At 47.6% G+C, this 25,834-nt stretch overlaps 1 protein-coding gene across 1 annotated transcript in view; it reads right to left on the reverse strand.

Annotated features, from left to right (window-relative positions):
- WNT8B (Wnt family member 8B) overlaps positions 1–25,834 on the reverse strand; it is a gene marked incomplete at both ends in the record, with an annotated part of 31,112 nt that continues 5,278 nt past the window's right edge. Inside the window, 5 exons of the mRNA XM_082054185.1 lie at positions 1–558; positions 987–1,129; positions 3,204–3,329; positions 4,704–4,842; positions 6,138–6,220. Coding sequence (XP_081910311.1) covers positions 1–558; positions 987–1,129; positions 3,204–3,329; positions 4,704–4,842; positions 6,138–6,220 — 1,049 coding nt within the window. The remainder of the gene's footprint in view (positions 559–986; positions 1,130–3,203; positions 3,330–4,703; positions 4,843–6,137; positions 6,221–25,834) is intronic.

Consider the following 25,834-nt stretch of genomic DNA (forward strand, 5'->3'; position numbering starts at 1 on the left):
CTAGAGTTTTCTCTTGAGCTTGCGGCTGGCCCCGCCACCCCCGCTCCGCTCCCGCTTCTCCTTGCGGACGCAGAAGTACTTGGTGACCCTCTTGCGGCACTGCTCGCACCGCACAGCGCAGCACCAGTGGAACTTGCAATTGCAGCTGGACACCATCTCAGCTCGCCGCTCCTCCACCGCCAGCCCGCAGTCCCCGCACAGCCGCCGGCAGCTCCGCTTCTCCCACTTGCTGAGCGCCTTGCCCCTCTTCAGGCACTCCCTGCCCTCTGTGCCCAGCAGCCCCAGCGTCTTGTTCTCCAGGCAGTAGTCGGGAGAGTCTTCTAAATGGACCAGCTCCTTCTTGGAGATGGAGCTGAAGGTCTCGGCGATGGCACCTCGGTTAGCAGCGCTGTTCCCCGCCCCCTGCAGCAAGTCCACCTTCAGGGCTTTGTGGTACCTCTCCTTGAGGTAAGTGCCAACCTCCCGAAACTCGGGCAGCTGTAGCCAGCAGGTCTGGGTGGTGCAGCTCCCTGACACTCCATGGCATTTGCAAGTCCGCTTCATGGTCCCTTTCACAGCCTACAGGGTGAGGAGAGAGAGGGGGTTCAGGAAAAAGCCCAGAGGGGTCATTTCTGTACTGCAGCACATGGAGAAACATGGCTCAGGTCTGTGGAGGAGTTTGTCATGGACCCTCCCTGTGCAGTAGCCCTGTCTGGGGTGGTTGGTTTAAAGCTCACAGATTTGCTTCTCCAAGGTACTCCCCAGTTTGAACTGGGAGAAAGAAAACGACTGAAGCCATTAACAGTGTAATCATGGAAAGTTCTATACCGTGGACCAAACACCACGCACCATGTCAGTATTGCTGCCATGCCCCACTTTCTCCTCAGAGGGGTAGTTGTTTCTTCTGGACACATGCTTGTAGCCACAGCAAGTTGTGACTCTTCACAGTGAACAGCCAGAGCAAATCTGGTAGGTGCTGTCAGGTCTGGAGGGAGGGAAGAGCTCACCTTTCTACCTGCCTCGTTGTTATGCAGGTTCATAGCAGCTCTGGCATCTTGTCCAGTCTCCAGGGCATCCACAAACTGCTTGGAAATGGCTTCCCCAAAGCCCACGTTATCGCTGCAGCCTCCCCACAGCCAGCCTTGCCCCCCTATGAAAGGAGATGAGATGCGCACTGTGAGGGAAACAGCCCCTCGCCCGCCTGGCTTGTGGCTCTGGGGATAAGACGGTGTCTCAGAAGGGATGGGAGGGAACAAAGGCTGTGGGGCAAATCCAGCCATTCGCCTTGCAATGCTCTCCGAATTTCCCCCGCTTGGGATTTCTGCCGAGGCCTGGGCAGTAAGCAGCAGCTCATGCCGGCAGTGAAGGGCTATGTCCCACATGACAAACAGGGATTTATGGACTAGAGCAGGATTCCTAGAGCAGGATTCAGAAGCTGTTTATTATGGATTAGCAGTCATCTAGACGAGACTTTGGGTCTTTAATCACCTTCACTCAAACCCTGACTTGAATTGATTCCGTCTGACTTGCAAGGACAGCATCTTGCTAATGTGGGTTAGCAAACTGCAGCACGCGTCCTGGTCAGAGGGGACAGATTCCCCTCTGCTAGGAAACAGCCCAAGTCTGGCACACATGTATCGAGGAGGTCCTCTTTTTTGTACACCCGGAATCCTGGGATGACCTTGGGCATTTCAGAAGGGTCTGATTTTGCAGTTATCATAAAGAAACAAAGGAGTCAGCACAGAGCGGGGAAACTGCACAGCAAGATGTGGAGGGTACTTTTCTTAACTGCATGAGAGGTTGATAACTTAGCTCAGCTGCCTAGAAAAACATCATGTGGTTTGCTGCTTTTCCTCCGAGAGAAAAAGGCCAAATTCTTTATGAAGATTTTAAATCTGGAATATTCTGACCCTAATGTGCCTTGGCGGTACATCTTGGGATCTGTGTCTTAATGGCCTTGTGCCTCTCTTCTCCCTGAAAGACATGGCCATTGCTCAGACGTCCCCAGAGCATTGCAGTCCCCTCTTCCCAGAGAAGACAGTGCTGTCTCACGGGAGGTGGGTAGTAGCAGCAGATGATGAAGTCCTAATGAAGAACCAGGGCCAAAGGGAGAACGGAAAGCTTGTAACCAACCTGGGGTCAGCACAACAGCATGTAAAATTGAATCACGCTGTTTCAGACAAGCCCAAAAGTTTCCTTTGCCTTCCATGGTTTTTAAGTTTATGATGGAAAATTTTCATTAAAAATAGATATTTTTGGGGAAAAGAATTGTAGTGTGACTAACTCAGTTTTCCGGAGAACATAAAATTTGGTGTGTCATTGCCTGAACATCTTGCTCTGCTAGAGATGGGCCATCCCATGCCTTGGACACCTAAGAAGCAGAGGCTGTTTTTAAAACTATTAGCCAATAAAGCAAATTACTAAATAATGGGCGCTCTAGCAGAGTTTGTCATAAACTGACATGTACCAACTGTCCAGTACATCTGGGCAGGGAAGGGCTTTTAAAACATTTTGATAATTTGAAATGTGACTTCTGTCCATTCAAAACAAAACACCAAAATGTCAATGTTTTCTGTGAAAGTGGAGCAGAGAGCTTGAGCGGTGCATCTGGGGGTTCCGCACCCAGGGGTGCCTGGCAGCTGTGGGCCTGGGCACCGCTGCGATTGACAGGGTGAAGGCCTTGGGCTGCCACAGTGGTTCTCCTGGTTGTGCTTTCGTGTGCCTGCCATGCCGACAAACACTGGCGGGGTCTTATAGGTGCCACCCTGCTTTGCCTCCTCGTAATTCTGCTCTGTGGCCACCCTGGTCCTGCAGACCCTGGAAGCCCCGAGGTCCCTGATCAGTGCTGCTCTAACCAGACTTGCCATTTAGATGCACAGCATCAGATCTTCTCTGCCTGTATGATGTGGTCATTCCACCCAGCAGCTTAAACAGAGTTGCTCTTGATATGAACCAGGGAAACAGCAACCCCTTCTACTTTCCTTCTCATTTACAAAGTAATGGTAGACATTAAGGGCTCAGCTTCAGCTGATTGTAAATTGAAGGTGGCCCCATTAGTGTCCACAGAGCTATTTTGGTTTGAGCCAGGCAAAGCTCTGCTCTGGGCATTATTTCCAGGTGTGGGGACCAGGAGAAGGAGTTGTTTCTGCATGCCTCAGTGGAGAGAGTAGCTGTCTCTTGCTGCCTGGGTCATGAGAGAGGGATGGCAGCTCGACTCTCCTTACCCAGCTGTCCATTGCGGGAGTCGTCACAGCCACAGTTGTCAAAGTCCCCCAGACTGCAGTTCCGGGTCAGCGTGTACATGACGCCCGCAGAGCTGATGGCATGGACAAAAGCAGTTTCTCGGTTTGCTGTCAAGTGGGAATACAGGGAGAGCAGACATACTAAATATTTCATGGCTAGACCAGTGTTAGAAACTACTCCTGCCATGCAGGAGGGTGTGTAGGAAGAGATTTGCAATAGGCAGGGCTTTGTGCGGTGGGGAGGAGGCTCTCCATGTCAGCTTAGCTTAGTCTTGGCTTGAACTGCATGAAGACAGAAGCTCCCAAATTGAATCCAGACTCATACCATTTCCAAGGGCATGGATGAGTTTAGCAGTGGAAGTTCGACAGTGGGGATACAGCACAGACAGCCAAATGTCCCCCACATTTCACTAATACATCCCAGAGGAGAAGGGGCCCTCTCCAAGGGTCAAAGAGCTCCTTCCCCACAGCCCCCTCAAGCCTTCCCTTCTGCTGGGCACTGTGCAGGGCTCAGGGCAGTGGCCATACCTACCACCAGCATCAGTGTGCTGATCAGCAGCTCACTTTGCTGAGCCTTTGCCTTTCACTTAATACCAGCAAGGTCTAGATTTGAGCAGATAACCTTGATGGGAACAGTTCAGGGACTCACTCCCAGTGACAGGGTGTTATTTTGTGGTGCAATTTCCTCCTCAAGGCCCCACTTTGAAACGTCTGCCTGGGGCCCTCGTCCCTTGTCTGCTGCCAGTCCCTCCAGGGGCTCTCCTACAAACTAAGATCCTGCTTATACAGGACACAGATGAGCTCAGCCCAGCAGCATACACAGGTCTAAAGGACCACATATGTACTGAAACATTTCCTGGCACCTGCAAATGGGTAAGGAATGGGATGCAGTGACAAGACCACAGCCCCACACCTTGTGGTGGGTCAGGTCATGGATGCTGGAGTTCTCCCCAAGGTGATTCTGACATCAGGAAGCTGTGGGAAGACTTTGCTCCTGCCTCTTGGCCAGAGCACAGCTGCTGATGAACTCTTTCCTGCCCTGTTTAGCCATATCCCTCTGCTTGCCACCCCACCACCCCGTGCTGGTTCTCAGCCTCCCTGGGACACCCTGGTGAGAGGCACCACTCAGACATGATGTGTCCAGCAGCTCATGTCACGGGTTGTGGTGATGCATCCTTGTGGGGAGCCAGTTTTGCAAGGCTTGGTGGGACACTCCTATCCTGCACCAGTTGGGGCTTGGCAGGTCTGGAGGTGACTCTGGCATTGCAGGGCTGCCTTGTCTTGAAGCCAGCTCCCAATGTGTGTCTGGGAGCTGACGGGTGAAGGGGTGTGCTGGAAAGATATCTCCTGGGCATTCCGGGGAAAGGGACATTCCGGGTGGGCATGGGGAAGAAAAGGAGGCACTTGGGAAGAGAGGAGGCGCCCACAGGCTCCAACCTGCAGTGAGGGGGTCCCCTTAGTGGTATCCAATGCTTTCCTTACCACTGCGCAGCCCACCATGGCTGGAAAGCTGCAGTGCCCTCTCAGGGCAGTTCCAGCGGTCCCAGGCGAACTGGAACTTGCACTCCTCAATGCCGCTCTGTGCCCCGGCTGCCACGCTGCTGGAGTAGATGAGATAGGCCTAGGAGCAGAGCAGCAGGTCAGGAGTGGGGACAATGTGTGCCCTACTTCAGCCCCCCAGCATTAGGCATTAGCTTGCAAAACCAAGTGAGGATGAGTTGGCCAGCAAGCAGGATCAGCCTTGTGAGCAACAGGCTGGGACTGTCCCAGGCTGCTCCCAGGGTCCAGGAGAGTCACTCAGCAGCTCTAGTTTCCATCACAGGCAGTGTAAAGCTGGTGTAGCCCCAGCTGCTGCCCACACAGCGCTGTGGCTGATGCAGGCGCAGCTTTCCTGTACTGCATATCGTGGGCCCTCCTGCTTTGGAGTCTAGAAGGATGTGGAAGCACAGTGCAAAACACGAGGGCCCAGGCTCCCAGGAGGCTGGCATTCAGCTGAAAATAACCTGCATGCCACCTTAAGGAGACAAGATGTAGAGAGCTGAGGAGGTCTCTCAGGCTTGGCTCCCCTGGGGAGCGGTGAGCAGCAGCAGCAGGGAATGCATTTTCTGCTGTGCTGGGTCAGAGTCTGAGCCTCCCTGGGAGAGAAGGCCAAGCAGAACTGTTGGCTGTTAGCCACATTAGGAGATGTGCCAGCCAGTCTCTGTGATGGGAAACCCTTTATCTCTCCAGTGTGAGAGGAGGCAGAGTCTTCTGCTCAGAGACCAGGGAGCCTACAGGCCAGCAGGTGCCCCAGCCTGCCTCCTCCTTCCCTAGAGCCCCAGGAGGACAGCCAGTGCTTTGGGGCAAGGTTGCTCCTCCACAGCATCGAGAGCTGTAGCAAGAGCTAGATGGGCTTGGGGTGTTCCTGGGGAACAGTCAGGAACAAAAATTGGGTGATTTTACAGTTAGTCCAAGCTAGGAGGAAAAAAAAAAATAGCCGCTGAACAAAGGGTGCAAGGAGGAAAGGAATCAGAAACACTGAAAAAGGTCCTGGAAATTCCAGTTGTGCTTCTCAGGGAAGTATGTTTTGTAGGACCTACAGAAAGTGGCCTTCCAGCTGGCTGAATGTGGGTCCTGATGCTAACCTGATCATCAGGAAGCAACAGATGACAGGTGAGATGCCGAGCTGCTGCCAATAGACACATCTGCAGAATCTGGCCCCAACCAGCTTAAAAGGACCCCAAGCCAGCTTTGCTGAGGGCTGACACAGTCCAGGGAGCTGCAGCTTGTAGGAGGTCATTTCTGGCTCTTTGCATTTTGGTGCTGGAAACCTGGGGGTGAGGGGAGCTCTGGCTCAAGAAGTGGAGCCTCTCCCTCCCTCCCTCCCTTCCCTGCTTTAGTGGAATCAGGGACAGAGATCAAAGGGATTTCTCTTACCTTGGGGCCCGTCATCAGGAAATTATTCACTGACCTGGAAGACAGAGACAGTGTCAGCAGGGAGGGGGCGATGGTGGAGGGGTCTAGGGAATGCCAGGCATCTCAGGGCTCTCCCCTCGCCCCCAACAGCCTGCCTGTCTCCTGCCTGCAGGCACCTTTGGTCTCTCCCCCTGTGTCTGCCCACTGCTCCCTGCAAGCCAGGATGGTGCATTCTCCATCTCCCCAGCCAGGCTGTACCAGTCTGCAACCCCCTCACCGCTCCCTCCTTTTGCTTTCTTCCGCACAGCTGCCTTTCCTACCAATCCCCTTTTTTTAGGGTTTTCCTGTTCCCTCGGCATTGCTTTTTGTCTTACCAAGCTGCTGCTCAGCTTAACTTAGAGTAGCATTGCCTCTAGCTCTGGGAGCGCCCCGGTTTGTCCCGCAGCCCCAGGAGATGAGCTGTGTGCCAGCACTGCGCTCCCCACGGGACCATGCCGAGAGAACAGGAAGGTCACACCGCTGCTCCCTCACAGTGGGTGTCCTGGCAGCAACCCCGCAGATCATGGTCCCTCGTTACCCTGTGGTGCCAGCTCTGGCTGCCCACATTCTGCTCTGGTCACGTTAGGGTGATGGCTGAGCACAAACACACTGGTCCTTCCCATCCTGCTGGGCAATGTGCGGGGAATAGTAGGGGCACAAGTGAAGTAGTCCTACCCAAAATTAAACTTTCTGGTGTTTTCCAGCTAAAACATGAAAAATTGATGTGAACAGTTTCCAGAAGTGCTTACTTTAAAGTATTTCTGTGAAATGTTTAACTCTGCCACTGTCCATGGAAAACTGTTCTACTGGAAATGCCAAGGTCTGTTCCAGTAATCTTAAATTTCAGGCTCCTGAAACCTCCAGCTCTGGGGGCCTCATGATCTCTCTCTTTGTTCTATAGGTCAGTAACTCCTTGTATGGAAGAGGAACACTGGAGGCCAGAGAGGTGGCACGAGCTGATTGAGATCTTGCAGTGAGTGAGTGATAGGGCAAAAGCTAGAGCATGCACTGAGAGAAGCTGGGCTCTTCAGCTTCCTCTTGAAATGATGTCCTACTTCAAAGGCTGGTCACCTCCCAGTGGGGAATGCCTCTTATTTTCAGCAAGCCTTAACTCACACTGTGTCCCCTCAGCAGAGCTGCATGCTCTGCTCTGCAGTTGGGCTACCTGGCATGCAGTGATGCCTGCTGCTTTTCTAGCTTCTCTCCAGTCCCTGAAAATCCCAAGGTGGACCTTGGCTGGATGAATGGGGAGAAAGGCGCAGGTTAGGGTAAGGTATTTTTCCTCCCTGTGTGTCTTCAAGCGACGTATCCCTAGTAAGGGAGAGAAAGGCGCTGTCCTGTTGTGCACGGACAGTGCAAGGGCATCCCAAGGTGGACTTGAGCACAGGCAAAAGCAGGCATAGCTGTCCCAAGCCAGGGGACAAAGCGTAGCTGTGCTGCAATCCTGCCATGGACACACACTGACAGGGTGTAGCTTGGTCAAAACCTCAAAACAGCTGGTCTTTGCTATTACTCACAGTTGAGAGAACTGGTTTGCAAAGTTTCACTCTGACAAGTCTAACTTTTCTTTTTGGTGGAATTGTGTCCATATTGATAAATCTTGTGCTGGGAAAGACTCCCTTGAGTCAAAACGGAAGGGAGAGGGCTGTCCCATGGTACCGCGAGAGCAGGAGATCCTTTCCCTTTGTTCCAGGCCTGGTATTCAGACCCGGCTGCGCTTCAGCCCCTGTGGGTACTTTAGCACGAAGTCGATGGCTGTTTTGCAGAGGAATTTTCCTTTGGGAGCCGCTTCTGCATTGTACAGCTAATTAAATATTTCCTGGGACTTGGAGAGACGGCATCTGTAGCCGAGTGATTAGAGCATCGGGTGACCTGAATCACACAGGGCCATGAACCTGGAGCTTTTCAGACTGTGTAAGCTCTGTGGGTCCCCATCCTAATGCAACTGGGTAGCAGCATGAACAAGTCATTTTTCCATCTGGTTTCCCTCCTGTCCTTTGCCTTGCCCTTAAGTGCTTTGCTATGGGGACCACACTCAGGATGGCGTCAGCGTGAATCTGAGTCCCTGCCAGTGGCTGTGAGAAAACTTTGGTAAAATGCTCCTGTGTAGGCAAGATCTAGAGAATTGCAAGTCCTCTCTTATCTTGCTTTTGTGACCAAAACAAGAGATACATCCCATCTGCATTGCTTCCCGCCTCGGTAGGAAAAGCCAAATTCACAGTGTGCAAGAAGGATTTGCTTCAAACTTTGCTGGCCTCATCTTGGATTAGGAACATCTGAGCAGTTGCAGGAGTGGTTTTAGGAGAGGACAGTAATCCACAAGTTCAGGGTTTACAGCAAACCAGCCTGTTAGCAGGTGTCATTTGACATAACTGCATTGAAGCATGGGATCTGTTCCTCCGGGATAAACCTCAAGGTTCACAAGAAGGCCAAGTTCAGGATATGCCAATTCTCCATCTGCAGCTGAGCAAATGGTACAGTAGCAATTTCCCAGCAGGATATTCTAAACATTTTTATTAAGTCAGAGAGACAGAAGGCATTTTGCCTGAGCTCTCTGATCAACAGGCAGGCACGCTGCTGGGCGGGTTTGTAGGACTTAGACAAGTGAAGGATTCATTTAGACTGGTATACTTGACCCCCCACATTTAACTCTTGCAGCTCCAAGTAGATTCAGGAGAAAGGGTGATAGAATTGCCATATGGCTGGAGGCTAGCTGAGACTTTTCTTATTTATGCTGAGAGAGAAGGAAAGATAATAATGGAGACAAAATCTGCACGCTTTTTCTTTGCTTCTCTAGCTGAGAAAAATGCATCTCTATTCTGGATATAGTCTTCAGCAAGGGCAGAGCGTAATTAAGCCACTTGTTTCACAGATGTAGTACAATATAGACAATGCCGTGAGAATCATCTCTGTGCTGCAACTAGGAAAATGAATTTCTTTTTATTTTTGCCTCTGTAGTGTGATTTTCTTTATTTATTTATTTCTACTAATTTTCTATACTACTTTAAAGGAAAGCAGAATGTAATCCTAACCTAACTAGCTAGCTACATCCACCATGGGTGTAAAGCAGCCCAATTCGATGACTTGGGTGTCACCATACTGATTTAAAACTTTTTGAAATCACATACATGAAAGGAAATGCTTGAAATTATTTCACTTCTCTGAGAAAGATACAGGGTTTCTAGCTATCTAAATAAACCCCTTTACGTCCACCTTCAAACTCCAGGACAGCGTTGCACAGACTGAAGTGGAGCAGAGACAGACCTGAACGGGTAGCGAGAGGGTCCCACTGAGTCCTGGGGCCCTGGGCAGGGCGCGCTGCTTCCCTCACTGCGACTCTGTGCTTCCAGGTAAAAGGCAAATCTCAGGCAAGTCATTTTTGTTGCATCCGGTATTAGCAAATTACCTCAAAGTTAATGAATATTTATAGCAGGAGTTCTGTATCATAGTTTTATTGAAACTGAAAGCAAATAACCATGCCAAGCAGCTGTCCCATTATATTTTACACATATCAAATACTAATAAGCCTCTGATAATTTCTGCTCAGTTATGACTTTAACCAATAACAGCACTCCGCTGCTTAGTTTAATATGCCCCAAGAGCCTTATTGAATGTCCCATTAAAGTATTTGTTTGATACCTGATCACCCACCCATGCTACTGTGCTGCCAGTTCAGCTCTTTAGAAAATTGTAAAGCTATATTTAGATCTTCACTGTCATTATTGTAAATAGAGAATGGGTACAATTTCACTTTGGATCTGAGTTTCGTTCTCAAGTACAAATGCCCCCAAGTTATTAGAAAACCAGTGACACTGGAAACTAAAGGCAATCCCACAGCTGAAGTGTAAAAATCCATCTATAAACAAGCTGCTGCATTAGAGATTTTTACATTATTCGCACAGGATAATAGACCAGGAGGCAGCTCATTAACATTTGGAGCTTTAACTTTTTGTTTTTCTTTTTTTCTTCTCCCTTCATTTCTCTCTATTTTATTCTATTTATTAGTTTTTTCAGTTCCTAAATGGAACCCTGACATTTTGCTCATCCAGAATCATGCTGACCATTCAACCTAGCTGACATGGCAGAATCCAATCCACACTCACAGAAGGAAAATGGCCGCATATATATAAAAAAATAAAATTGTTGATCTATATTGCCCCCCGCTCCCCATTCTCGTGATTAAATAACAGGAAAAAATAATCTTGTTGCATTTTAAGCTGTTGGATCAGATAAAGAAGACCAGCAAGAACTGCAAGCAGGATTATTGCATGTTTCCCACGAACCTCACTTTTTTCTCCTCAAGAGTTAAGGAACAGGGTCTGTAACATGATAATTTCAAATACAGTTTGCAGTTTTCCTTTCTTTCAGGAAACCATGACCTATGAACAACATGCAGAGAGAAGCAGAGCTATCTTGATTTATAAACTTTTCTCTGAGATAAAAAATTCTGAAAGGCAGATAGGGAATTTAGACATCAAATGTCCATTGAAAATGTCTGTGAATTCTGTATTTAAATCTACTTTGGGCTCTGAAATTTCTCTTCTTTGAACTATTTTTTTTAAATGCTAATTTCCACCCCCTCCCTCCTTTTAATATATTCTAAACCTGTTGAAATTGAGGAAAGCAAGAGACATATACAGAGCAGGAAATAAAGTCAGTGTGAGTTCTTGCACAACCGCTCTGCATAACATACATATTCACCTTGTTCCAGAAGGGAGTTTTATCTTGAGCTTGCTACTGTATAATATTTATACATATACAAACTGTTGCACATTCCTTTAACAAAGCGGGGAGAAAATCTCTGAAATAACATAAATTTCACTCCTAGCATAGCAGAAATGGGCTCCTGTTTAGCTGAGTTTCTCTTTCTGTAATTTTAGTTTCTCCATCCATGGTAATAACCCTAGTGATCTGCTATGGGGGAGGCAGGGGATTTTAATAATTGACCAGGAAGACACTCCTTGCTGTTCGGGATAAATCTGTAACCCACTGAGCAGATTCCCCAGGGCACCACAGAAATGCAAGAATAAAGTTTGGGTACTCAGTAAAAATTACATAGGAAAAAACACCTATAGAGGCAGGTCATTTGAGTCCATCTCCATCTGAGCATGGGATAGATACATTCCACAAGGAATGATACGAGATTTTGTGCAAGTGTAACCTCTTTCTGTTCACCCTTATAAAACATTTCTGGAAATAAATGTAAAAGCACATAGCAAGAGGCCCACAGGAGACAAGCACAGGTTTGTGCACAGGGGGACTGGTCTGACGGGACCCGGCCGGTTGGGAGCCAAGCCGTAGCAATCTCCATATCGAAAGCTTCTCCCCAGGAAATCCTAATACATGAATTTCAGACATGTGTAATCCTGACCCTGTGCCTGCCAAGGCGCCCGGGTCTCCAGCTGCTCCTCTGGAGTGACTCTCCTGTGGGTCTAACTCACCCCGCCAGCTCTGAGCTCTTAATCGGGGACTGTCCTCCTCAGGGAGTGTGGGAGAAGCCTCATTTGATTTGATTAAGACAAGAGACAAGCAGACTGAGAGCCTCTGGAAAAACAGAAATCCTTGTCTGTCCTGTTGGGTTATCTTCCCAGCTGGAAGTGAGGGGCTAGATCTTACACTCTCCTCTGCTCTGTTTTACTCAGGATTTGGCCCATGGAGTTATTGCTGGGAGGAGAGGGGGGAAAAGGGGACTTTCTCTGCTCAGATTTAATCTCTGCCAGTGAGTGTGTTGAGACTTAGTTAAATGTCTGGTCCCATTAAAGACCAGAACTGAGCTAAGTGGAAAAGAGGGGACATTTAGGAAGGTGAAGAGGAATTTCCTTAGGGTGTCCGGGAAGAGCACCTGCCTGTGATACAGACTGAGGTGCTCTTGATACTCACCAGGCACAGCAGGACTGGAAGAAGGGAGTGAGGAAGAAGATGCCCAGATAAGGGTCCATGTGAAATATAACATCCAAATAAAGAAGGAAAAAGGAGATTCTAAAAAACCCCAAACTTGGGTACCACCACCACCAGAGAAAAGGAAAAAAAAAAAAAAAAAAGAGAAAAAGACAACAAAACCAGGGAAGGGATGGATGGAGTTATTTTCCACCCGGCGCTCCTGGTGTGATGAAGAGGCGTATGCCCCCTGAATCCCAACTTCTGCGAAGGGTAACCAATCCTAAAGTAAGAGCTAAAGGGGGTTGGTGAAATGGAGCCGCAGAACTTCCTAAGAAGAGATTATCTACTTAATTAAAGATTTTTTTTTTCCCTAAGTCCTTCAGCCAATCAGGACTCAAGTGCCAGAGAGAGATTGAACTGATGAAAAGAACACCCCAGGTTCCTCGAAGACAAATGCACCACGAAAGGGATAAGTAAGAGGGAGGGAAAAGGGGAAAACAAAAAAAAAGAAAAGAAAAAGAGAGAGAGGGATAAGGAAAGAGACAGCAAATCCCTTAAAGTAATCACTAGAATCAATTTCCACCAGCACTGCCCTGCCTCTCCATCCCCTGGAAGGGCTGCTTTTGGCATGCCCTCGCCTCCTCCTGCCTTGGAGACATCGCTGAAGCTGGGGTGTGCTGGGTGCCACGGGATGGGGAGCTTGGGTTCGAGCTGTCACGCCTGCTTTGTGGAGGCCATGCAGCATACTTCAGGGAGAAGCTGGGAAGCAGATATGTGAACATCATCTCTGCCTCAGCCCCCCCCAGAAGGCTGAGAATTGGGGCCCTTCCTACCTTCATCTGCTATTCCTTCACCACGATGACCTGCTCTTTCTTCCCACCTCCTCTTTGCAACATGCCATCCTCACCCTGGGAGAAAGGCCTCTGACTGAACCTTAACTTTTTGCTTTTAAGGTTTCAAATAAAGTCCATGAGAGGGGTTCTTCGGTTTGGAAGCATCAGCAGTCTCCCAGTGAGAGCTACTTAGAAGTGCATCCAGACTGTCTATTCTGGCCATGTGGGACATCCCATTTATGACCACACTGCCCACCACAGCCACTCCGACCAGCCCCAGGGCAACAGGACCAATCTTGCCACCCTGTCCCAGAGCTGTAGGAGCATCCTCACCACGCTGCACAGCTGATTTTTGTGCTGTGAATGCTACCAGCTAAAATGTGGGCTGAGACCACTCAAACTCCTTCTACCAGGGGTGCAGCCACTGGGTAAAAAGGCCAGGCCAGGGCAGGATTTGAAGGGGTGTAAGACTGCATGGCTGGGTCATCAGGCAGGGCTGGCTGGAGGCTGAACTTTGCTCAGGACCACCTCAGGCAGATAAAATGTCCCTCCTGTGTTGCACAGTATCAGAGACAGAAACCTGCCCAGCAGAGATTTGCTCTCAGCTGGACTTTGGCCATGGCAAGACAAGCTCTGGCAGGGCACAGCACGCTGGCAAAACCCTACCCTTGCCGCAAGCACTGCCCACCCAGCCAGGGGGGACTCTCACCCTGGGAGGCAGCTGGGCAGTTTGCAAGCACACAGGTGAGGAGAAAATGCAGCCACGAGCAATTGCTCCCAGGGCCAGCTGTGCCTGTCAGCTGCATCCTATCACAGCAAGACTGATGGTATTTGCACTAATTAAAGCCCCAGATCCTGGAGCCATGAGCATTTTAAAGACCAAGGTGTTACACTGAAAAAAAGCTTGAAAATTTATCTAGTAGAAGATAAAGCCCCAGAAACTGAAAGGAAAGGGAAATAACTCCTTTAATTTTTTTTTTTAGTATTTGTTATATTGAAATAGTATTTCAATGCTGTGATGTTTATCACAGTTTAATAGCTTTGATGGGCTAATTCAAGTACTGAGGGTACTGTGGTCTCCCTGCCAGAAGAGGCTGTCCCTGGTCTGTTGTAGGGAGCAGCTGCAGAGGCTGATGCTTCCCTGGGGAAGCTGAGGGGCTGCTGAGAGGTTGCTCACCCTGTGGAGCTCAGCCCCACCAGGACAGTGCTGGTGGGATGCAGGGGATGCTGCCACTCTCCACTTGGCATTTATTTCTGATGGCAGGAAGAAGGATTTTCTGTTGTTTCTTGTAATTGCCCAAATGTCTGTTTCAGGACTCTTGAACCAGAGTTTTCTCATTCCTCAGGTCCAGAAGAAACAGCATTTTGAAATCATGCAACGCTTCAGACATGTCTTGACCAACAGGAAAGGAAGGACACACTGGGTCTGCTGGGGTGAGGTATTTTTGTTTACTCCCACACAAATTAAGTAAGGGGATTGCTAAAAATAGGAAAGAAATAATTGTGGGTGGGTCAAAAATAGAGAGGAGGAAATTATTTTTTATTAGCTGTTACAAGAGGCAGCCGGGCCTTCTTCCAAGCTTACAGAAGCACCGGCAGCACCAGGGTGCTTTGGAGCCAGCAGCGTCCCCAGTCAGCTTCTAATTTCAATTAAATGCTATAGTCACTTTCCTGGAAATAAGCAAGTTTTTCAAGCCAAAGAGGCTGGAGGCAAAGACTGAAACAAAACTGTCCCAAACATGTTTCAAAGCAATTAATTACAGTTTTCAAAGGCTGTTTCATAGACTCTATGAGTTACTCTCTAAAGAAATGGGATCCAAAAGTGTTTTATAATGTCCCTCAGATTTTCTTATTGTTACTAACAAAAGTTCTGTAAATTTTCTGAAATGGGCCCAGAGAGCATTAAAATACATTTTATGGCCAGAGGGACTTGTATATTATCACATCTGATCTGTTGGCCAATACAGATCTCTACTGACCTTTGCACTGAGTGCTGTAATATATATTTGACTATTTGCTCATCTCCCAGAATTGCAGACGTGGTTTGAGGACAACATAAGATAGGGAACCTACCACCATCTATGGTAATTTGTTCCAGATTGTTAAAAAAACAAATTGTTAATATAAGACATCAAGGTTTAACTTCCAGAGTACAAAGAAGATCTGAACTGTCCTAAATGACCTTGTACAAATAATCACAGAAAGACTAAAAAATAAAGCCTCTGTTGCTCTTCCTGCATTTCACCCTGGTATCAATGCAATGGATGGATATAAAAAATGAGGTTAAGAAGTTGGGGTAAAAATTCCAAACCTGGCTCACAGATATCCCAAAAATTTCTTGGTGTCAATGCAAAGTGCCCAAAGGGCAGATTTATTTAATTTTTTAATGACCATTATCTCTTATTTTAAAAGATATACAAAAGGTATGAGACAAAAATAAAAAGAAAGTAACCTTCTCTAGAGAACACACAGAATTCAACCTTGAAAGAGCTGAAAAAGTCTCAGGAAGATCTGGCTTCCCAGAGCAGTAAGCAGACTTTGACAGACTTGACTGTAGCTTTGCCTTCCACATCAGCTAAATGTGGCTTCAGTAGTACCTAATGCCTGCAAAAACATCTGCCAGGACCCTATAAAAGTGTAAGTGTTCCTTGCAGTCCTGTACTAAACATGCCCTGTGCTATTCTCCTCCTGCAGTCAAGTGGTTCCAGAAGAAGAGCAAGAAAAAGGCTGTGGGTGTTTTATAGCTTTTGTAAGAACAATTGATATGCAATGGAAGAAGCAGACATGTATTTTGAACATTTTTGCTCTGAAGAGGCATGTAAGGTGCTGGTGTGCCCAGAAGCCTGTCTATTTTTTATTTTTAGCTATATCAATGTGAGATTTAGCTGTCGAAGATGGTATTGACACACAAGGACATGCGAACAGCTGCGTGCCCACTTCACTGTAAGCTTGACTGTGTAACTTTCGTGTTCCCTAACACTGTTCTCTGCGTAGGTGATGCACACTGAGCAGCCTCCCATAAGGTCTGCTTGTGCATTACCAGTATGGAACATATCCTTACATTTGCAGGTTCTCCTTACGGCTCATGCAGGGACAGCTGAGGGGATCCTTCCCTACTGCAGTGAGCTGTGTGACTGGACACATCCATCACACATCTCCTAGGAAGTTACTTCTGTCAAACTGGGGAAAGGCAGGAGGGGCAGATGTTTAGGCTCTTCTTCAGTTGCTAGAGAAAAGCTTAAGGTGTGTGCAAGAAACCAATAAAATTATTTTATATTAAAAGAGATAGAAAAGTTACAGTGTTTACAGAGGCTCTGTTCAGGGTTCAGGGTGTGGACATTTACAAAGCAGCCAGTTTCAAGGAAAAGCCAAAGATCTCTTGGGAAACAACCTCTTTAGCTGTGATTCTTAGAAGCAGGTTGTGCCCCCAAGCAAGTGAGCTTAGAGCGCTTCAAAAGCTCCAGTTCTTACTTAGCCTGCACTACAATGGTTGCTTTATCGTATACTCTCATTTATAGTACCAGAGAATATTCACTCTGAATGGTCTTGACTTGCCATGGCAGTGACTTGCACAGGCTCATGCTGTGTTGCCCAAAAAATATTTCTTTTGAGAGTCCAGAAAGCAAGTATGGGTCCAGGGCGTCTTTTGCCAGCACCCACTGACCAGGTGGCTGAGGGCTGTGAGAAGAAGAAGGACAGAAGGTGGGGTATCTGGGGCTGAAAATGGAAGGAATGTGAGGAGGTGGTGTGCCATTAAAGGACAAGCAACATCAGCTTGGAGAGAAGGGACTGTGAAGGTGGGAGGGGAGTTATGGATAGCACTCCTGGAAGATATAATTAGGAGGAGCAGGACTGAGCGAGTCAAAGCACATTCTCACAGAATCTCATTGCTGGCTGACTGGCAGGAGGTGAGATAACCCTGCAGGTGAGAAGGACCATAGTGAGCTCCCAGGTCTAGCAACATACCGCTTGCCAGCCACACCTCGCTCCTGTCCCTGTGCACCTCAAAGGAAAGCCAGATTCCCATGCAGAGCAGCAGCTGCAGCCAGAGGATGAGGTGGATAAAGCAGGAAAATGGGTCAGCAGAGTGGTGTGAATAATTGCTAGTTTGGGTCTTTGGCAGATCTGAGGAACCCAAGAAAAATCTACACAGGAGCCGCTTAAATGGATCCACTGTTGCACCAGAGACATACATTTTGTTTCCTTTTCAGGCTCCCTGTGCTTCCCTCAATACTATTATTAATAGGAATATTTGGAAACAAAACCACATTTCAAACAGAACAAAATCAAGCCTTTTTATTAAGCAAACTGCCTAGTGACATGCTTTGATCTTTTTTAGTTGAAACCATCCATGAGCTCTGCAGTAGCTGTAAATAGCTCCAGCTGGCTTAAAACAGGATATCCTTCACCCAAGCGATTTTGCTCAGCTCTAGTGCAGAGAGACTGGTTTGGAGCCCCTTTTGTAATGCAGACAGAAGGAGGTTTAGCTGCGGATTTTACACAAACCTGTGGTCTTTTTCATCTGTAATTTGCTATGTGGCTTAATGACCGTGCAGCGGCGTACGGCATACGTAGCTCTGAATCACCCTGCAATTTGTCCCTCTGAGCCAGCTCACTGTTTCGCAGCCAGCAGATGGTGCTCCCGGCTCGGCTGGGGCTCAGTGCTGCTGCTGCAGAGCATCGCTGGATCCCGGGGTGCAGGGAAATGAGCCTGTGCTGGGCATCGTCACATTCAGCAAAGACAACAGGCTTTGCAGAGCATCCGGATTTAAAAATCTCCTCTCCTCCTCCCGCCTTCTCTAGACCAAACACCTTGAGGCCTCAGCAGGGGCTACGTCCAAAGACGATAATGAATGATTCCATGTTCATAGCAGAGGTGGAAAGGCCAGCAGTGCCCTGATGTGAGCTCTCTGCCATGGTGTGCCTTGGTGCAGCCACCACTCATGTACTGTGGCACATGTCCCTGTGGGCCAGCCACTGCGGCAGCCAGTGAGCCTCCTACCAACACCTGGCCCTGTCTCAGGAAGGATCAAGTGCTCAGCCACCCTCAGCAGAGATATGGATATAAAACCATCAGAGGCAGGCACAGAAGATCTGGATCCACCCTTTTTCACAGCTGTGGCCCCTAATAGGTCCTAGGATAAATCTGAAGGTCAAAGACCTGGCTTAGTTCTCTGCCCTAAAACAGCAATAAAAAAGGCACTGGTGTAAGTCTAGTGAGGTCCTTCCTCTTTGTCTGGAGATGACTAACATGACCAGCCCTCAGCATTTACCCGGAATGAGTCAGGCCTGCAAAATTATGAGACTGGCTTGAAAATAATACACAGTGGGAGCTATTTGTGTCCAAGACTTTATGGTACTCTTGGGGCTTGTTTCATCTGGAATCGGCAGGGCTGGGAACATGCTGTTCTCTCGCACGAAAGGTAAGCTGACAGTCTTGGGCTGTGGCTGATTTGGCTTTCTGATGAACACCGAACGTCAAAACACTTGCCACAAATCACGGGAGGTAGTGAAGCTGAGAAGGAACATAGGACCTCTCTGCATTGCCCAAAACTTGCTGAGTGTGGGTCCTGGCTGTTTGCCTGAGAGATCTCATATGTTCAGTGTTTGTACATTAAAATAGTGGATCTTTTGTGCTCTGCCCTTGGCCAAGAACTCCTCTTGGCCTTCAGTGTGTTACTTGTTGCTACTCTTCACCAGGGGAGTGGCTGTGATTCAGTGGTGAACATTAGATTAGCCCACAGGGTACTGTAAGGAAAGTTGAATTGTTTCCCAATAAAACCCAAGGCTCAAGATCTGGCTCCAGCTCCAGTGTTCCCCAGTGTCATCTGCACTGCCTGGGACCAGCTCTTATGCCAAAATAGTCAGTCAGTCAGTCCCAATAAATTGTGATGATGATGATGAATTTGGGGGCTGAATCAGACAGCCAAGATGAAGAAACAGCTTCTAGACAGCCAGGATAAACTAGCACCACAAAATCTATCACCAGTCCTTTGCAAATGCCATTGCTGATAGAGCCAGAATCCAGCTTCCTGTCAAAATCTTAAGCACAAGGCACTTTTATTGATGGTTGTTGGACAAACGTGACGCCAATCTACAGGAAAGACTGGAAGAAGGATTTGGGGAATTACAGGCCTGTCAATCTGACCTTGGTGCCAGGGAAGGTCATGGAACAGATAATCCTGAGTGCCATCACACAGCACACAGAAGACAACCAAGCAATCAGGCCCAGTCACCATGGGTTTATGAAAGGCAGGTCCTGCTTGACCAACCGGATCTCCTTCTGTGACAAGGTGACCCCCTCAGTGGATGAGGGAAAGGCAGTGGATGTTGTGTACATAGACTTTAGTAAAGCCTTTGACACTGTTTCCCACAACATTCTCCCGCAGAAGCTGGCAGCTCGTGGCTTAGATGTTGGCCTGTTGGGGACAAGTCCCTTCGCTTTCATAGTGTTAGCCTGGACAAGGTTTCACCACTGATGTGGGCCACCACAAAGAGGTGCTTTATTGAAGCATAGCACTCTCTGAAGGAGGTGTTTCTTTTCCTGTCTGAAGGGACAAGACATTTTGGTTACACACTAAGTGCATGGTCTGTGGCCTGATCAAGATTTTTCACCAAGCCATAAAAAACAATAACCCTTTTCTGAGTGCCAGTGTGGAAGGAGCCAGAAAAGAGGGCTTCATGCTGGTCAGGTGCTGCTGAGGGGAGTCAATCCATTCCAGTGAACTTTGTTCTGGCCGATTATGTTCATTTGTCACAACTGATACCTGTCAAGCTTGCTTTCTCCGGATGTTTTACAAAGTCATCCTTATCTGACCTCCATCACTGCAGCATCCCAGGACATGGTCTACTGCAACCTCTCAGTGCACCTATGAACTGTCACCTGTTGGCTAGAGGCTGGTAAATGGGGCATGGCACAGATTACGACTTGGCCAGACTCAGGCAGCGAGATGGTGTATTGTATGATGCATTTGAGCTGAAAACAGACCAGAGAATAGCCTGCTACTAGGGAGAGGAAGAGTAGGGTATTCCTACAACATGTCAATACTGAGAAGTGGGGTACTGTACTGAAGAAGATGCAAGAACATCCTGGCTTCTGGCCAGAGGTTGCTGGGACCCCAGTGTAAGAGTACATTATGCACTTTAGGTAGTTTTGTCCTTACCTGTTGCACTGTGAAAGATGTGTTAACTCCCAACTTTCTGCTGTCAGATTTCATTGCAGTACCTGCTTGGAGGCAGAGTTCCACCCTTTCTCTTCTAATTTTTCAGAAATATGGCAACATGATTCAGACCTCATGCCATCAGGCTGAGCAAAGAGGAATATATAACACACAGTGGCACTAAAGGCACCAATTTCTGATGCATTTCCCCTGCAGTTCCCTCTCCAACTCAGGGATGGCGATGCTGCCTCAGCTCTTAATTCAGCTAATAATGCACACTGTGCACTCTGGGAAGGGGTTTTTTTGTTAGCACCACAGAGTGTGCTGATAGATGACTGCATGTGACAGGAGTCATTCTCACAGCCGCAGCCCGCCTGCTGTTGCTATGTCCAAAGTCTTGCACGCAACTGCTGGAACAGCCCTTACCTGCTTTTTTTGTAACCACAAAAAGAACAAAACGTTCTCAGGAATTAAGTGTGGCTTGTTTCTGGGTGGCCTTTTATTACAGGTATTTACATGCCGTATCAGTCATTGGTAGGTGGTGATGCTAAGAGAAGATAGCAGATCCCACTCAGTACACACGGGCTTCTAATTTCAGCTCAGCCTTTAACCATAGGCAATTATTCCTTTTTCACATGCCTCAGTCTCCTCCCCATTCAAGTATCTACTTAGACTGTAAGGTTTTGGGGTCAGTAAAGTATCTCCCAGCATGGGTTTGTACAGCACCCAGCACAACGGAGATATTAATCTTGATGGCAGCATTCACTCATTATCCTAATAATGAGTATCAAAGTCTTCATATGAATTAATTTACCTGAACAATCCTTTGGCTATATTGACTCCAGATCATGTGTGATAAGAAATGACAGAGGAAAGTGTGTGTGTAAAACCACTTTCTGGGTTTGGAGTGACTGAAGGTGTAACACCTGGGTTGTGAGTGGAGGAGAGTGCCCTCCACAGGGCAGCGCTGCACCTCAGACACGATGTGTGTGCCGTCTCCACTGCCTGCTGGAAGCTGTCATCTGTGTGGGAAGAAGTCAGCTCCTGATCTTAGATCCCAAAGTGCAATTTTGTGGCAATTGTGGCGGTTCTCCGCAGAGAGCAACACCTTAGGGAGCAGGGCTAAGAGCACACTGGCACCGGAGAATGAATTGGTACCTTCATTACAAAGGGATATCCTTGACCTGTCTGAAGAGGGAGCAAAAACCAAAGGTTTGAGGACCCTCCAGTGCCTTGTCCGTTTTTAACCACTCACTAGAAACACCATGGGAGGTGGGAGGTATCAGTTCATAAGGGAAACTCTCCTTTGTCTAAAAGAAGCCAGACAAATGACATTTTAAACAGGGGGGTTTTGTCGGTTACCATAAATAGTTTGAGGACCACTAATACTGCTCTGTTTGTCAGTAAGAGAGTGAACTTCCCATCCAGCTTGGTGGAAGAGTGGACACCACTGTGGACCTCACCTCCAATGGCATCTCTCCTAGCTTTGTTGGGCTGCAAGGAGCAGACCTGTGTGCAGCCTCTACCAGAAAGAGCCTGTTTCCTTGGCTTACCATCTCTCTTGATCAAGACATCAATCGGTTATCCAAAAGACCTGGTGCTTTTCACTGTACTTCCTCAGGCCAATCTTGTGTCTCCTGTGTCTCCTCTGCCCCAGCTTAGAAGGCCCACATTAGCACTGTGCATAATCTTTCTGGCAACACGAGGCATCCCAAAGTGACAGAGAACCTCTGTTCCTCATCTGCCAGACAGTTTCTAATCCAAGCCTTGCTATTTTTTATCTGGTTAGGATTTCTTCACTCCCTTAATAAATATGTAATGTGGCACTCTATAAAATGTCTGGCCAAGGTAGAGCAGTTGGCAATCATTTCTGGCCATACCAGCACAGAAAACAACTGACTAATCAAATGGCATCTTGTTTGCTGAGTTGACTCCAATGGCAAAGTCTCCTCTCAGAGGAAGGTTCTGGATATCAGGAGTCTGTCAGCATTTCCACCAAAGTGGGGGTCTCTCCCCTTTCTCCCAAAGCAATTGCATTAATGATATAACACAGGAGAGTTCAACAGCATCCTACCATGCCCACCGTCTTCCCCATGCGCTGAAGGAGCAAGTGCCCCACACGTCACAGGTAAGGTTATAGGAGCTCAAATAAAATCACTCAGTCCTCTGAGATTTCTGCCCTCAATGTCCCAACAAATGGGAACAGTGTCCACTGCCATGTCCTCTCATAACCTCAGGCCCAGCATCTCTTTCATGAGTTATCTCTCATGCAGAGCTGACTCTTCTGTTTGGACCACCAGCAGACATTGCTGGGGCTTAATGTGAGCTGAGTCAAAGCACACACATTCAGAATGTCATAAGCCCTATAAAACAGAAAGAAGCTAGCCTTAAATATGTTGTTTGTAGCATCAGCTAAACAGCAATTTGGCGCTGTTCTTCCTCCCCATTTGCTGGACTATTTTGAGAGGATAAATGCCAGAATTCCTAAGGAACTAGTGATTTCTTGTGAGTTTCCAAGAACAGAACTCAGAAACATCTAAGGAAAAAAAGATATCATAAAACCCTTTGTAATCCAGATTTCCAGAAAAAAAAAAAAAATAGAGCCCTTCCCCCCTCCTCTTAAAACTGGGTACTTCACAGTATCTCACTACAAGAAAGACATCGATGTGCTGGAGAGAGTTTGGAGAAGGGCAGCGAAGCTGAAGCACCAGCAAAGCTGGTGGAGCACAAGTCTGATGAGGAGCGGCTGAAGGAACTGGGGCTGTTCAGCCTGGAGAAAAGGAGGCTGAGGAGAGACCTTATGACTGTCTACAACTACCTGAAATGAGGCTGTAGCATGGAGGGTGTTGGTCTCTTCTCCCAAGTAACATGTGATAGGATGAGAGGAAATGGCCTTAGGTTGCACCAGGGAAGGTTCAGATTGGATATTAGGAAACATTTCTTCATGGAAAGGGTTGTAAAGCATCAGAACAGGCTGCCCAGGGAAGTGGTGGAATTGCCATCCCTGGAGGTGTTTAAATGACATATAGATGAGACTCTTAGGGACATGGTTTAGTGTTAGATTTAGGTTATGGCTGGACTTGATGATCTTGAGGGTCTCTTCCAACGAAAATAATTCTATGATTCTATGATCTTTGGCAGGATTTCCAAAATCACCTTCTGCATATGTAAAACTTGGGCTGGATGCCCTCTATGCAAGCCTAAGAGGTAGATCATTCTCTTATGCTCACCCAAATATGCTAATATATTTATTTCGGGCATAGTTAGGAGCTCAGCCTGTGCATTTTTGAGAGCTTGTACTAAAATTAGCATAAGTTTCTAACTTCTCTGCTGAGGAAAGGTGGACTGAGCCCTTGGGAGGACCCAGGCTGAGCCTCAGCTGTGCCTGCTCCCCACTTCCAGATGGGGGGATCAGCAGAGGGTAGAGGGCAGCTGAGCAGTGGGGCTTTCATATAAAAGGAGCCTCCTGGGATAGGAGCTTCTGGAAGGTTATCTGGGAAATAAGAGTATGTAGCTGATATTATGTGCTGGGAAAATGATGGGCTGCAGCAAAACTCTAGTGCAGGTTTAGAGATTAAGCTTCAGAAATTCTGGCTGTGGTTTAGGCAGTTGTTTAAGCCGCTGCTAGAGAAAAGGGGAAGCAGATGTATTTGGGGACTATCTATTAGAACTAGTGCCATGTAGGTGAAGGGGAGCCAAGCGATTCATAGTCTGCTCTCAGGAAAGAAAGTATACTTTGAGTAAGGAGCTACCTATTTTCTGGGATTAGGTAGGCTCTGGGCAATGTGAAAGAGAAACTTTTAGGCTCTGATATTGGGAACCTGAAGCAGACATGAGGCTCAGGAGCCTGTATGTGTTTCTGAAAGTGGAGTCTCTTGTCCTTGGGGAATGCAGTGCTTTTGTGTCCCTGGCCTTACATGCAGTCAAGGCTTCTGAAAGTCTCTCTTCTGATGATGATGCGACAGTCTGGCCCCTTACATGGCATTTCTCTGCTTGTTCTTGGGATATCATTAGGGTCTAGAAGGTTATGAATTAGTTTTGGGGAGCTGCTATTTTAAGTGTCTTTGTTCACTCTCCCGGGGGCATAGGAGAGCTTTGTTTCTGGGGTCTCTGAACAACTTAGTAATTGATCTGCAGGTTCTTCCCTATGCCAGAACAGGTTTACCGTGGGGTCTCTTTGGCCATGTCAGGACTATTTTTCAGCTGATGACCTCACAGATACTGGAGTGGAGGTGCAGAGCTCAGGAGGTGTTACCTGAGGAGGTCTGTCCCTGAGCTGCTATCTTGGTTGGGTGATTTCAGCCATGGTGTTTGTGTGCTGGCAGTGGCTGATCAGGTCATTTCACTTAAGTAACCCCTTGTTCCTCCCATGTGTGTGAAGTGAGTGAGCATCAGTCAGCTGCTTTCCTCGTTGCCTGGCACCAGTCTTATCACCCATGAAGTTTACTGTTCTCAGGCTTTCTGTGGTCAGCCAAAGATTTAGCAACTCTCTGGTGCTTGCAGACAAACAGAAAATCTGTCACTTTTGTTAGTGTGACCATGTCCCTGAAGTGGTTGGCAGGATGAGGGAAAGTTACAGGTGTTTGGTTTTCAAACAGTGTCCATAGGGAATCTGACTACATCTGAACAGCTACCAGCTCTTCTGATATCTCAAGAACAGATATCTTAGCTGAAAGGCTTCCAGTGGCTATATCCTCTGCTGTTTCATCACTAAGCAAATAAACCTGTTGCAAACCTTTATCCTACTTAATGATGTCAAAGTTTTAAAAGGATTTTGATCTGAAATTGATATATCTTTTTCTCCATCTGCAAAAACATCTTACTCAAGAATGCAGAATCAAATAGGCCTTGGGATGGTTCAAACCCAACTAATTCCCAAGTCTCTAGCCATCTAGGACAGGCCCAATTATTCCTTTAATGGGTGCAGCAGTATCACAAAATCTGCAGGAGGGGCATGTTGCATAAGGCTCAGTGAAGTGGGGATTATTCCTTCTTGTGAAGAACAAACAAGAGGGCATGGCCAGAGTTGCCAGCTGATCAGTGGCAGAGTGGGAAGGAGCATCGGAACTTCCTGAGCCCCAGTCCTGTGCAGGTTTCATGCATCAGGTGAAAAACAAAACAAACAAAAAACAACAAAAACATTTTTAACCTCATCAGAATGAGGGAGAGAAAGGGGAGTCAGGAATTTTTACCCTGTTGGTGAAGAAGCTGGTATGTTCACCTTGTTACCTTGTTGTATACAGGCACAAACCAGAGACACTTCTCTGAGGGGAGGGAATGGATGTCACAGGGGCTTAACTTGAGTAGGTGTATTGCTTGATTACTTCATGCAGGTTCTCTCACACACTCCATCTGGACTGTAATTAATTAAATTCCTAAAGTGATGGGATTTAATCTTAAGGTTCCTGTTGGCGCCTCTCTAGCATGTCTGGTGATACAGCTTTAGGGAACTCCCACTTGATACCCTGTGGGTTTCTAAATGCCACCTTGCCAGACAAAGGTGGCATCTGCTTGGGTGCCTCAGTTTGGAAGCTTAGAGGGCACTGGAGCCATGCCATCAGCCACCCTGCTAGCTGATGCACAGGGGGAGGCAGAGGAAAAGGCATGTTGGTTTCTGAAGTAGGAAGGCTTCTGCTTGAAATGTGGGGATTTGACAATATTTTGACACTGGTAGAGAGGATTGGAAAGGAGTCCCTTTAGCTTTAGAGCTGCTGACATCCCACAGGCTTTCCTTGAACTCTCAGGTAAAGGTGGATGTGTCAAAGGTAAGCAAAGTATTCAGGATTGCCTCAGCAGGGTTGACATC

The sequence above is a fragment of the Streptopelia decaocto genome (assembly GCF_964273445.1).
Source record: "Streptopelia decaocto genome assembly, chromosome: 5".
NCBI classification, from domain to species: domain Eukaryota; kingdom Metazoa; phylum Chordata; class Aves; order Columbiformes; family Columbidae; genus Streptopelia; species Streptopelia decaocto.